The sequence below is a fragment of the Lactuca sativa genome, chromosome 2, assembly GCF_002870075.4.
Source record: "Lactuca sativa cultivar Salinas chromosome 2, Lsat_Salinas_v11, whole genome shotgun sequence".
Taxonomy (NCBI): domain Eukaryota; kingdom Viridiplantae; phylum Streptophyta; class Magnoliopsida; order Asterales; family Asteraceae; genus Lactuca; species Lactuca sativa.
The window spans coordinates 228126582-228140807 of NC_056624.2; the positions used below are offsets into that span (position 1 = coordinate 228126582).

The 14226-nt window shown below is 36.9% G+C and overlaps 2 protein-coding genes across 2 annotated transcripts; both read left to right on the forward strand.

Moving 5' to 3' along the window:
- Positions 1–9326: 9326 nt before the first annotated feature.
- On the forward strand, positions 9327–9737 carry LOC111903293 (uncharacterized). Its single transcript, XM_023899070.1, has one exon. It carries the CDS (start codon positions 9327–9329, stop codon positions 9735–9737), a length of 411 nt encoding a protein of 136 aa, XP_023754838.1.
- Positions 9738–11372: 1635 nt separating this feature from the next.
- Positions 11373–14021, forward strand: LOC111903248 (subtilisin-like protease SBT1.3). The gene has a single exon (XM_042899625.2). The coding sequence runs from the start codon at positions 11507–11509 to the stop codon at positions 13847–13849; it is 2343 nt and encodes a 780-aa protein (XP_042755559.1). The 5' UTR covers positions 11373–11506; the 3' UTR covers positions 13850–14021.
- Positions 14022–14226: the final 205 nt, after the last annotated feature.

Here is a 14226-nt window from a genome sequence, read left to right on the forward strand (position 1 = left end):
TACTCATCAATGTTTAAAGTTTATCATTTTTTTTCTTGTTACCTATGATAGCAACTTTTCAGAGACGAAACCAACAAAATTTGTCGAACATAAAGACTTTCATGTCAAATTTGAAAAATATAATTAGGGTAAAAACATAAAAAGATATGTAAAAATAAAGTTTTTTACAAATTTGATTTCATATTTAGTTTTTTTTTCCAAATTGTAAACTAAGGGAAAAAATGGAAAAAAAACCCTTAAAATACTTTAGGGCTTGTTTGATAAGCCTCTTATTGGGTCCGGTCTGACTCAGTCCGAATCATAACGTTTGATAGCACCGCTTAAAACTCTTACTCGGTCAATGTTGCTCTTACCGAGTCATTCAAAAAACAATGCTGACTGAGAAAAAGAAACGTCTCTACCCTTCTTTACCCTTCTCCTTATTTCTCCTTGGACAGGACTGCACTCTGTCCTCTCCCTCTCGATCCGCTTCAGCCTCCGGCCACCTCCTCCACTGCCTTCATTTCCAGCATCGCGCCACCTCCTTCACTGCCTTCGTCTACAGTGCCGACCAGGAATTTCAATCGACAGATACCTTCACAAGTTCACCTATTGGGCTCATGCTCTTAATTGACAGGTTTAAAGCTCACGATTTTTAGAATCCATGCTCAAATCTCGATTGTTCTTCTATAGTTGTTGAATCGCTACCACTATTGCTAGGGTTCTCACTAAAGGTAACGATCTTCCATGGTCCAAACAGTTTCACTATTATAATATTTGCATCTAATCTTTCTCTTAATTGTTTAATTAGATGTGTATACTTCGATTCTTCGAAATTAGATGTGTATCCTGGAAGGATCATTTAACAACTATGACATATGTCAACTCTTGGATTGGATTTAGGTGTTGAAAGTTTATTTCATTTCTATCTAAATGATTATTGGAGTGGTTAATGGTTTATGATCATTATGAGTATGAAGAGTAGAAAGTTTTTTTTATTAAAGAAAAAGTCTTTCTGTAATTAGTCTCTTTTAAAACCTTTGTATTCTTTTTTATTATCTAATGAGTTTGCCATTAATAAATTTAGAAGATTTATTTCATGTATATAGGATAGTGAGAAATGGTTTATGTTTGACTGACCAATGAATGGATTCTTTGTTGTTTATATATGTAACTGGTTTTCTTAATTATGGTTTAACAAGGACTTCGGGTATATACATTATAGTGTGATACATTTCATTTTGGGTCATAGTTATATTATTATATGTTTACTTTGATTAGTGAACTCAAGTAATGCTTATGGAGATTGTGGAGGATAATTAAGACCATATAATTTGTAGAACTTATTAATGGAAATAACAGTTATGTATCTCCCCTGATTATCAAGTTTCTTTTTGGGTAAAACCTATAAATAATTTATTGAACTTATTGATGGAAATTTGCAATAGATTTTAAGAATTTGCAATAGATTATCTAGAAAACGAATTCGTTCATGTGTTGTATGTTATCTAGAAAATGAATTTGTTCATTTGTTTTTTGATTGTTTATATAAGGGTAAAATTGTCATTTTGCACAGTCAATACAACCAGTTAGATGCATAATCAAACAACATAATTTTGGTCAGAAGCAAATACAGTCAGAGCTTCAGACCTAGTCAATCAGGTCCTTACTCAGTTAGATCTTACTCAATTAGCAACTATCAAACAACGCCTTAATCATTAACACACCTAAAATTATGGTATTGATAAAATCATCACATTTTGACAAACTTAAGAACTTTTATATCAAAAACTCAAATTTTAATAAGGGTATATTATATTCACATTTGTAAATTGTTGCTTTTTGAAAAACGACTTTAATCTTTTTTTCGCCCAAGTTATTGTTAGACAAAATTATATAAATGATCCTTGTGGTTTTTTAGATTTGTAAGTTTTGTTCATAACTTTTATTGTTACATAGATGGTCCTTGTGGTTTCAAAAATCTTTCAAGATTGACCCTGACACTTATAAAATAAGTTTCATACATTTTTAGTATATTTTATCTTTATCTTTATGTTTAACAAGAATTTCTATTAATCTTGATATAATTATTAAATTAGGAAAATGCCTACAACCACCTACCACCACTATCACCGCTCAACACCATCATTGTCAACCACTGTCATTGTCAACTAGTGTCCCCATCAATTTGTTCATAAAACTCGATGAAGCGATGTTTCTAAAAGCAATTAGGAGGCATATTGAGTCGCTACAGATGCATCGGGTGCTTCATAAAACTTGATGGTATAATGTATTCCCATAACAGTTAATGTCTTGATTTGGAGAGTTTTGCTTAATGGGATCCCTACTCGAGTTAATCTTGTTATTCATGTTATTGGCGTTCTATCTTCTTTGTATCCAATTTATGAGTCGGGACAATAAGACACCAATCACGTTTTGTTTTGTTTTTGTTAGATAGCAAGTTGAAAGTGTGGATGCTATTGCTAAGTGGGTGGGCCTTTCTTTCCCTATAATGATTAACATTACAGAGCTCTTGATATGGGGTTGATACTGTAAGTATCTCAAAACAAAATAAACAAGCTTTTGAGTTGATAATTGTGACGATTATTTGTTTGCTTTGGTGATTCAAAATAATTTGGTCAAATTCTTGAAGAGCTCAACTTTGGAGAGTTATTCTTACTTCTCATTGATGATATAGTAGTAGGAATAAAAATAATAATTAACTAGAATGTTTTGATTCAAAAAAACCTTTAGTTTCTTTGTAATTTTTCGTATGGTTTTGGTGGTCTTGGATCCTTTGTTATGTAGTTATGTTTATTGTTCTCACATAAAGTTTCTATTTTTAATCTTACCTTATATATAATGGAAAATCTTATTTCTACCATTTACAACATGCACAACATGTATACCTACATTGTCCCTTCCAAGATCGGTACTATCAATTGAAACAAGAAGCGGGCTATGTAATATGTTGCCATTTACTCTATCGCTAATCTCTCTCTACCATTTTCTTGTTGAGTGCTTAACCAACAGCCAAATTATCTATTTTTTTTATTTAAATCCATTTTCCCACTATAAATATAACCTTCCTTCGATTCAAAACCACACTTTTTATTTTATTCTATTAGATTTCTTTTCAATTCCATTCTCACTTTCTTTAATTCCAATCCGATTTCATTTCAAATAAATTTAACTCCTAGTCAATCCTAAAGATCCAAACAATGGTTAGAACAAGAAGAAGTGACATTGGCGAAAGCTTACATTGAATCTTTAGTATATAATGACCGGAAAAATCCATAAAGTTCGTTTCATTTATGGGGAACAATGTTGTATCATTTTAAACTCCAACTTGAGGGGTTCATATCATGTCATGCATCATATAAACTCCAAATGGAAGGACATGCACACGGAAGTTAACAAACTTCAATTACATTTTCATCCAAAAGATAAATACTAGTGTGATTGGAATTTCCGACGACAATGTCTTAAACGCAAAATTATATATATATATATATATATATATATATATATATATATATATATATATATATATATTGCGAAGCCACAACATGAAAGATTTTTCTATGAGGCAGTGTGAGATGCTTTAGAAAAAAACACGCTATTTTTTTAAAAAATTTTGAAGAATGGAAAGACTAGTACATTTTATAATTTTCTTCATTATAAATGTAATTCAAACTTTTTTAACCGGTGTTCTTTATTTACTGGAAAGCAAAGGAAGATTGAGCGCAATCTCTTCTCTGTCATTACACCTAGAAGAATTTTCAACCCTCATATCTCAGATTCTGTAAAAAAAAAAACTAATTCAATCCAAATACTGGCAGTTTCCTGCTACGAGTCTTCTTCCATTGACATGAACAAAGCGAGTTTGATCTCTGATTCCAACACCTCCAATTCCTTAAATGACGGATGCTCCTCTTCGAATGAAATTGATAGTGCGGTACAGATTGGTAATGAGGTGGGATTCTAGATTGAGAAAGAAATTGAAGTCGTGGTTACAGTATGTGATGGTGTTGGCGGCTCCACTAGTGCTCAATGAATCTTATGAATCTCAACATCAGGGGAATTGGAGAATCGAATAAAGTGGAGTGGATTAAAAAGCTCAAATTCTCTCATAAAGTGGAATTTATCGGTATCCAAGAAACAAGAGTGAATGATTTCAATACAATTGGTACAAGTGGGTGTCGGGGTTCACAAAATTTTGACTGTGATTTTGTGAATACAACAGGAGAATATGGGGGTATCATAAGTTTATGGGACCCAATGGTATTTCTCAAGTCACAAACTGTAACACCAAGACATTATATAGCCACCTCTAGAGCTTGGTTGGATATTCTAGGAATTACCGTCATTGTAAACGTTTATGGACCACAATCTATAACTGATAAGCACAAACTTTGGGAAAAATTGTTGGAGCTAAAAGAGGGACAATTGGAACGTGGGTGTTTCTCGGTGATTTTAACGTTGTAAGGTATGCTAGTGACAAGTTCAACTCCTCATTCTATCATTATACAACATCAGATTTCAACCGTTTCATTGTCGACTTGGGTTTGCATGAATTCAACACTGATGGTATGAAATATACTTACTTACGTGAGGACGACATGAAATTAAGTAAGCCAGATAGATTTTTGGTATGTCAAAATTTCATTCAAGTGCAACCTCAAACTTCAGTGACAAATCTCCTATGTGAGCATTTAGATCATACCTCGGTGATCCTTAAAGCCTACAACGTTGATTTTGGCCCACCTCCATTTCAATTATTCAACTCTTGGATACTCAGTAAAGATTTCAATCAAGTCTTTGACAAATATTAGACGACCTTTCTAGGCTATGGTGCTCATGATCAATATTTATGGCAAAACTCAAACATATCAAAGATAATCTCAGAAAATAAAGAAGACTTGAATCCGAAATGGGATCTGGAACCTTAAAAAAATTAAGTGAGGAAGTGAATTATTTAGATGTAGAGGCGGAAACTAGATCACTATCAGAAGCAAAAATCAATTTTTGAAGAGAAGCACAAAACATAATTCGTGAGCTTGATTATGCTACCAAACTTGATGTAAAACAGAAAGCCAAAGTTAAATGGATTTGTAACGGGGATGAGAATACTAGATTGTTTCACGGGATGTTGAGAAACAAGAATACGAAAAACAGGATTCATGGAATCAGAATAAACGGTTAGTGGTGCACTGATCCAAAACTTATCATGAAGGAGGTTGTCGAATACTTCAATGGAAAATTCCATAAAACATGGCCCAATAGACCCAAGCTGATCAACCCACTATTCAAATAGTTAAACCCGATTCAAAGATCCCAAATCGAGTCCCCAATTTTGATTAAAGAAATAATATCGACAATATGGTGTTGTGGCTCTGAGAAAGCACCAGGCCTTGACGGGTACACATTCAAACTTATAAAATCCAAATGGGAGGTCATGAAAGATGATATAGTTTGGTATGTAAAGAAATTTGAGGAGACATTCTCTATCTCTCACGGATGTAATTCATCATTCATTACATTAGTCCCAAAAGGAAAGGATCCAATTGTATTGGCAGATTGTAGACCCACAAGTCTGATTGGGTGCTTATACAAAATCATTGCTAAAATACTTGCAAATCGTTTGAAAGATGTCATTGGATCAGTTGTAGACGAAGTTTAATCAACATATGTAAAGGACGGGAACATCCTTGACGGACCATTGGTGATGAATGAAATCTTTACATGGGCTAAGAAAGCAAAGAAGCTGACATTTCTCTTCAAAATGGATTTTGAAAAGGCATTCAATTCCATAAACCGGGCCTATTCAGATTCAATGATGGAACAAATGGGTTTTACGAGAAAATGGAGAACTTGGATACATATTTGTCTTTCTACTGCAAGAGCCTCAGTCTTTATCAACAAGACTCCTACGGAAGAGTTTCCAATATTGAGGGAAGTGAGACAATGGGACCCATTCTCACCATTCCTTTTTATCCAAGCAATGGAAGGTCTCCATGTGGCAATACAAGACACAAATGATATGTTGTTAATCCAGGGGCTCAAACTACCACATAACGGGTCGATTATCTCACACATTTTCTATGCAGACAATGCAATTTTTGTGGGAAATTGGGATAAGGGCAACATAAAAAACCTCTCACGAATTCTCAAATGCTTTGAAATCTCACCCGAACTCAAGGTAAACTTTCAAAAATCGCGACTATTTGGTATCTGCACCTTTGAAACCGAATTACAAGACATGGCTAAAATCCTAGGTTGCTTGAAAAGCTGCTTCCCTTCTCGTACCTTGGTGTACATGTTGGAGCTAATGTGGTGGCAAAAAATAATTGGAAACCCATTATTAATAAATTTCAATCGAAATTATCAAATTTGAAGGCAGACACTTTGTTATTTGTGGGACAATTAACTTTAATTAAATCGGTGTTAGGGAGTCTTCCAACATATTATATATCATTATACAAGGAACCAATAGGAGTTTGGGTAAGCCGGAAAAGCTTAGACGCAGGTTTCTTTAGGGAGGAACAAATGAAAAACGAAAAATCCACTGGGTGGATTCGTCAAAAGTGACTGCAGAAAGAAAACATGGAGGTTTAGGTGTGGGTTCACTAAAAGCACAAAATATTGTATTATTAACAAAATGGTGGTAACGATTGAAAAATGAAGCGAATTGTCTGTGGCCAGGAGTTATTGTAAGCATCCATAACTGTGACATCCCCAATTTCATGGCCAGAAAAGACCGATTTGTTTATGCTTTGTTTTTTTTAAAATAAGAGTAATCGTTTAAAGAAAATTGTTGCGAAATTTGTCCCCAAAATAAAAAAATATGATAAGAATTTATCAAAGCATTTCTTAAAGAAAAGTATTTTCATTATATAACAAAATCTCGGGATGTCATGTTTCGATACAGACACATAAGCATAAACAAAACTTACAATTATTTACACTAATGATTTACATCTCCTTTATTCTCTCAGTGAATTATGTCTTCGTATTGATACATGTGATACAACGAAAACTGAGTGGGTCAGGCTTGGGAGTCTGGTGAGCATATAGGGTTTTCAACCCACAATAATACATTTATTAAATACAATTATCAACAATCAACCCAAATACCCATCCCCATTATCTTCTTTATTTATTAAGGTTTTACCCTAAGAATCGATTATACTTTCTTCATTCATTCCTAAGGGTTTACCTAAGGAACTGGCACACAGTCCATTTGCTACCATGGTTTATACAACAGGCACTACGTCGCATAGTCACCAGGGTTCATACAATTGGCACTACGTCTCATAGTCACCAGGGTTTACACAATAGGCACTACGTCTCATAGTCACCCGGGTTTACACAAAAGGCACGAAGTCACATCGTCACCAAGGTTTATCAAATAGGCACGAAGTCGCATCGTCACCAAGGCTTACTCAATAGGTACGAAGTCGCATCGTCACCAACTATTCCATCTACCCATGTTCTACCCAACATTTTTGTAGACATAAATACAAACACAATTTAAATCATTTAACACCCGTATAAAAACATCAATTCCAAATCCATCTCAAATAGATAATTAATATATAACACATAGCACGTATTTTATAAAATACTTCATATTTATGTGTAAGATGAAAGTGACTATACACTCACTTGATCAGAAGATGATCAGGCAGCACTACGGCTTGCAGAAGTAGTGTTTCTCTGTAGGTCTGGAAGATCTTCACAAAAACCGGCTCATCGCGGGCAGCGCTTCGGCTCGGGAATAACGCTCTTCGGGATCCTCGGGGCTTTGGATCTTGCTTTGGGGCTCGGAAATATTACCGGGGCTTCGGGGTATAAACGGCACGCAAAAAGAGGCAAAAACTAGAAAGAAGAAAGAGTTTGAACAAGAGAAAATGGCTGATTTCGAGTTCTATTTATAGGCTGAGGGTCTGGGATTACGCGGGGCGTAATCTCAAATTATGCAGGGCGTACTCAGTACGCGGGGCGTACTCGAGTTACGCAGGGCGTACTTTGACGTCATTGCGTGCGTCGACTGGTGGCACTCGAGTATTGGTCATACAAGTTGCACCGCTTTGAGTATGCTGGGCGTACTCAAATTACGCTGGGCGGAATTTGACTCGTCGAACTTCTAAATTGCGTAACTTTCGCATACGAGCTCCGTTTTGACGTTCTTTATATCCACGCGTAGGTGAGACTACGCTCTACAACTTTCGTTTAGACTCCGTTGGCTAATTTTGACTTTAGTTTTATTATATTGTTTTTAGTAGGCCGGGACTGGAAAACTCCGTTATAAATTCATAGCTTCTTCATCCGACGTCCGTTTTCGCCTATCTTTTTATCTTTTCACTACAATTGACGAGATCTTCGATTCTCGTTTAGATTGTTTTGGCTAAAAACCGCTCGATCTCAAATCGAGTATTTGGGCTGCATACTGCTAAGCTGCAACTTAGAAAAATCATAACTTCCTCATACGCAGTCAGATTTGGACGTTCTTTTTATGCACGCTCACGGTTTAACGAACTCTACAACTTTCGTTTAGATCACTAAGGCTAAATATCGCTCTAACATAAATTCACTTTTTACGTCATTCGGCGTCGTGCCGATTCTGTCGCGAAACTTCGACAGGTCATAACTTCTTCGTTATAATTCGGATTTCGACGTTCTTTATATGTACGGAATCCTTGTAACATATACTATAACCTAGTTAAGATTATTCATTCTAAATAATCTTCTATTAGAAACTCATTTTTGACGCTTATCGTCCTTAAATTGACTAGCCCTGATCTACGGGCGTTACAATAACCTAAATAAGAAACTTGCGAATTATCTCTGTAGTAGAAGTACAGTGGGCGTGTGGAGCAATGTATCCAAAGCAATAAAGAGTCTCAACAATATGAACATTGACCCAAATAGATTGTTTTCGCTGGAACCATCTCTTTATCCTCAACTTCTATTCTAGAAATATACTTGGTATGGCGAGTTCATGTTGCATAACAAATTCCCACTTTTGTACCAGCAAGAAGCGGTCAAAAATTTCGGCTTATTGATCGTTTATGCAACATGGTTTTGCTTGGAATTGGAAAACAAACCTTAATGATGTTGCTGCCATTTCTGAACTACATGTATTATGTTCTGTATTTGGATCTTTGAATTTCTCTCGCACAACAAACATATGTTTCCGATCCAATCTTAACACAGACGACATATATCTGGTCAGCACATTATGAAAATTAGTGGACCCTAAACTTAATCAATACGTGGGACCATAGATATATCGGTCAAAACTCATCCCCTTAAAAGTGAAATGTTTTGTATGGAGGGCGTCAATGAATAGAATCCCAATTACAGAAGAACTTAACCATATGGGTATTTCTATCGAAAACCAAATTTGTCAATTGTATGGAAAATGTAATGAATCTGTTAAGCATCTCATGGTGGAATGCGACTTTTCCAAGGAGGTATATTACTGGATAATGCGTTGGTGTGGGTTTCTTAGTAAAGTTATCGACTTTGTTGCTCCAGGAGGGAACTACCCAAGGAAAAAGGAAATTACTAAGATGATACTATATTCTACCTTGTGGAATATTTGGTTAACCAGAAATGATAAAGTTTTCAATAAAATGGGGGTTAATCTTGCAAAAACAGTAGATTCCATCGTAGCACAATCATTAGAATTTATCAAATACAAAGGAACAGAGGCACAAGATGGGTGGATTGAAGTTGTTCTCATTTTATAGTTTGATTTTCTTTCTTTTAAGTTTGTATTTTGGTAAAACTAAAACTTTTGTTGTTGGTTCCTTTTGTCATAGCTTCTTGCTATGCCTCTTTTTCCTTATATAAAGTATTTGTTGTTTCTAAAAGAAAACTCTCCAACAAAATTATATAGGGAAAATGATTTATAAGCCCAACGAAGTTTCCAAACTGTTCAAAAAACCCCAATAATGTTTTGTCTGTCCAAAAAAACCCAACGAACTTAACATTTTGTCTAAAAAGCCTAACTAAGTTACACTTTGCTGAAAGTCAAATAAGAGAAATAGATGACGTGGCTTATTATCAGATCGGGAAAATGACTTGTTAGACCAACAAAGTTTCCAAAACGTTTAAAAAACTCCAATCATGTTTTGAGTATTAAAAAAACCCCAATGAACTTAATCAAAACAAAATTAGGATTTTTTGAATGGTTTTGGACTTTCTAGACAAAAAGTTAAGTTCGTTGGGTTTTTTTGAACAGACAAAACATGATTGTAATTTTTTAAATGGTTTGAAAACTTTGTTGGGCTTTTAAGTCATTTTTCCAAATTATTTCAGCTCTTAGCTCGACCTACCAACCATATTTGGTGACCTTAACTTGTCTTTTCATTCTTCAAAATTTACAAGGACGGATTTGTGAATATATCATTTAGGGACAGACTTCGAAACTGATTTTCGGGTAATAATATAAAATAAAATTTTTATTTTATTTTTAATTTTTTCTTATGTTCGACACCCCCTTCCACCACTTTGAAATTTAGAATTACAGTATTTTCGAAAATGGTGGTTATTTTTTAAAATAAAAATGTCTGAAAAAAAAAAAAAACGGTTTATTTCCTAAAACCTTTTGCAAATGAGGTCAGGTCCACTTTTTTATTATTATTATTTTACTTATTTTTATAAATGAAAAGAATATAAATGCTGCTATGGTCTCTCGGGATGTGCGGCGGTAAACGGCAACAGTAAATTCTTATTGTGCAGGTACTTGTGATAAACAAATGCTCCATTACATAATAAGCTACAGGCCTACAACTACAACTACAGATAGTAATTATTAGTAACTGTTGGGAGTTACTCTTCCATTTTACCAACCGTTGAACATTAAAAACGAGTTGCTGGCAGTGGGGTTGTGTTTTACATCTTGTCATTGCCAATTTGCCATACATAACAACTGACCAATTCTGTTTATAAAGAAAACATAAACATAAGGTACAAAAAGTTCCTTTTTTTTTTATTTTTTTTGTAGTACCATTATCACAAGATTACTTTCTATATCTTTCGTCATGTATCATATCTCCAATTTGGGAAATAAAGGTCCCGCTTTCTAGTTGTCATGTCATGGTAGTTAATGGAATAAACAATTTAAATGTCATTTGAACATCATCATCACCTTAGATATAAGTAGTAAATCCCCTTTGTTACCACTAAATAACATAATATAATAATGTTGATAATGTTAATGTGTTTGAAAGTTTAAATACCTGAAGTGGTAATGATTCATTAAATTCTTATCACCAGCCAAAGTCCAAAGTCCATGTCCCAAAAACTAAATACGAACCGCCATAATTATACAACTACCACTTTTATTACCTGCACAAGATGACAGAACCAAGCACGTACCCTCCTCTTTACTCTTTACTCTTTACTCTTTACTCCACTCCACACACCGCCTCTAATAAAAATACTCCATTTGCCTTTTTCTTCTTCACTCATCTTCTTCGTTTCATCTTATCCCAAGAATTTTAAATTGGAAGAAATGGGTGGGATTAATCCAGTCAAATGGTGGATATTCTTGTATCTATCAACCTATCTCACAATCAACAACATTGCTCTCTCTTCCACCAACAATGGCGTCTCCAAGAAAACTTATATTGTTCACATGGATATCACCGCCATCCCTACCACCTTCACCGACCATGTTTCGTGGTACTCATCGCTCGTGAAATCAATTGCGGTTCCATTGGATGATTTCAATGAAGAAGAAGAAGAAAGGGTGATGTATACGTACCAGTCGGCTTTCCATGGTATGGCGGCGAGGCTGAGCGAGGAGGAAGCGGAGCGGCTTGAGGATCAGAATGGCGTTGTTAGCGTACTCCCCGAGGTTAGATATGAACTTCATACCACACGAAGTCCAATGTTTTTAGGGCTTGAGCCACAAGATAGTACGAGCGTCTGGACTGACAAACTGACTGATCACGACGTTGTTGTCGGTGTACTGGATACCGGAATCTGGCCGGAGAGTCAGAGTTTCAACGACACAGGATTTACCTCGGTTCCCGCTCACTGGAGAGGCGTATGTGAAGTGGGCCGGGGTTTCGAAAAGCGTCATTGTAATAAAAAGATAGTCGGGGCTAGAGCGTTTTACCGTGGATACGAAGCTGCCACCGGGAATATAAATGAAGAGAAAGAATACAAATCTCCTAGAGATCAAGACGGGCATGGAACGCACACGGCGGCGACAGTTGCAGGTTCGCCGGTGCATGGGGCAAATCTTTTGGGGTACGCTTACGGCACAGCTCGAGGAATGTCCCCCGGAGCTAGAATTGCTGCCTATAAAGTGTGTTGGACCGGTGGGTGTTTTAGCTCTGATATTCTGTCCGCCGTTGACAAGGCGGTGACAGACGGAGTCAATGTCATGTCTATTTCTTTAGGCGGTGGAGTTTCGTCGTACCACCGTGACAGTTTATCGATTGCAGCTTTTGGAGCCATGGAGAAGGGGATTCTCATTTCGTGCTCCGCAGGAAACGGTGGGCCTGACCCGGTCAGCCTGACTAATGTTTCTCCATGGATTACGACAGTCGGAGCAAGCACCATGGACCGAGATTTTCCCGGGTCTGTAAAGCTCGGATCCGGGGCGATGCTAAAAGGAGTCTCTCTTTACAAAGGGCGAAGAAATCTATCACCAAAAATGATGTACCCAGTGGTTTACACCGGGAGTAATTCAAGTAGCCCCGACCCGGGCTCTCTGTGTTTGGAAGGAACTCTGGACCCACATGTGGTTTCCGGGAAGATTGTGATATGCGACAGGGGAATCAGTCCTCGAGTTCAAAAAGGTCAAGTGGTGAAACAAGCAGGCGGCATCGGCATGATTCTGTCCAACACCGCCGCCAATGGGGAGGAGCTCGTGGCGGACTGCCACCTTCTTCCGGCGGTGGCTGTCGGAGAAAAAGAAGGAAAAGCAATCAAACAGTACGCGATGACAGGTCGAAACCCCACAGCAAATCTCGCATTTTACGGGACTAAAATCGGTATAAAACCATCTCCGGTGGTGGCCGCTTTTTCATCCAGAGGACCTAATTTCCTGTCATTGGAGGTTTTAAAGCCGGATCTGGTGGCTCCGGGAGTGAACATACTGGCGGCATGGACCGGCGACATGGGCCCATCGAGTCTGGAGACTGATCGCCGGAGAGTCGCGTTCAATATTCTCTCAGGAACTTCCATGTCATGTCCTCACGTGAGTGGTGTTGCTGCATTACTCAAGGCAAGACACCCAGAGTGGAGCCCAGCTGCTATAAAATCAGCCCTGATGACAACCGCGTATATCCATGATAACACCTATCACCCTTTACATGATTCTTCAACCGGTGGACTATCCAGCCCGTATGACCATGGTGCGGGTCATATCAACCCGTCTAAAGCGGTTGACCCGGGTTTGATTTACGACATTGGGCCACAAGATTACTTTGACTTTTTATGCACACAGGGTTTGACCCGAATCCAGCTCATGGTTTTCGCTAAGTTCTCAAATAGGACATGTCATCATTCGGTTTCCGGGCCGAGTGATTTGAACTACCCGGCTATCTCAGTTGTGTTTCCTGAAGATAAAAGAGTTTCTAGTTTGACAGTTCATAGAACAGTGACTAATGTCGGACCTCCGGTTTCAAAGTACCATGTTGTGGTTTCAGAATTCAAAGGTGTGAATGTGAAGGTGGAGCCATCGACATTAAATTTCACCAAAAAATATCAAAAACTGTCGTACAAGGTCACGTTTACAACAAAGACTAGGCAAACAGCACCACAGTCTGGGGCTTTGATTTGGAAAGATGGTGTACACAGAGTAAGAAGCCCAGTTATACTCACATGGCTGTCACCACTATAAACCATGAATGATGTTAAGGATCGACAATAAAAGAGAGAGAGAGCAATGATAAAGTCTTAGATTCGTTCTCATATCATGTAATCCTTTTTTGTTTTTTGGTTTAGATTTAAGATTTAACTATTGTAAGGTGTATGCTTGCAATTTGAGAATTTCCTAGTTTGAGATGAGAAAAGATGACCAAAAGATACAGAACTCTTAAGATTGCTGCAATTTTTAGTTTACCGATTCTTATATCAACTGATAAACCGACAAACGGAGTTATTATGTGTTGGTATTACCTGTACAAGTGGAAAGCAAATTGAATGGTACTATGGGCAAAAGAGACATAAGCTATCAATTTCAAAATTGGAAACACCGACAAAGGGAATGGAGACATT

Coding starts and splice junctions, on each gene's coding strand:
- LOC111903293 (XM_023899070.1), top strand. CDS start 9,327: ATGAATAGAATCCCAATTACAGAAGAACTTAACCATATGGGTATTTCT.
- LOC111903248 (XM_042899625.2), top strand. CDS start 11,507: ATGGGTGGGATTAATCCAGTCAAATGGTGGATATTCTTGTATCTATCA.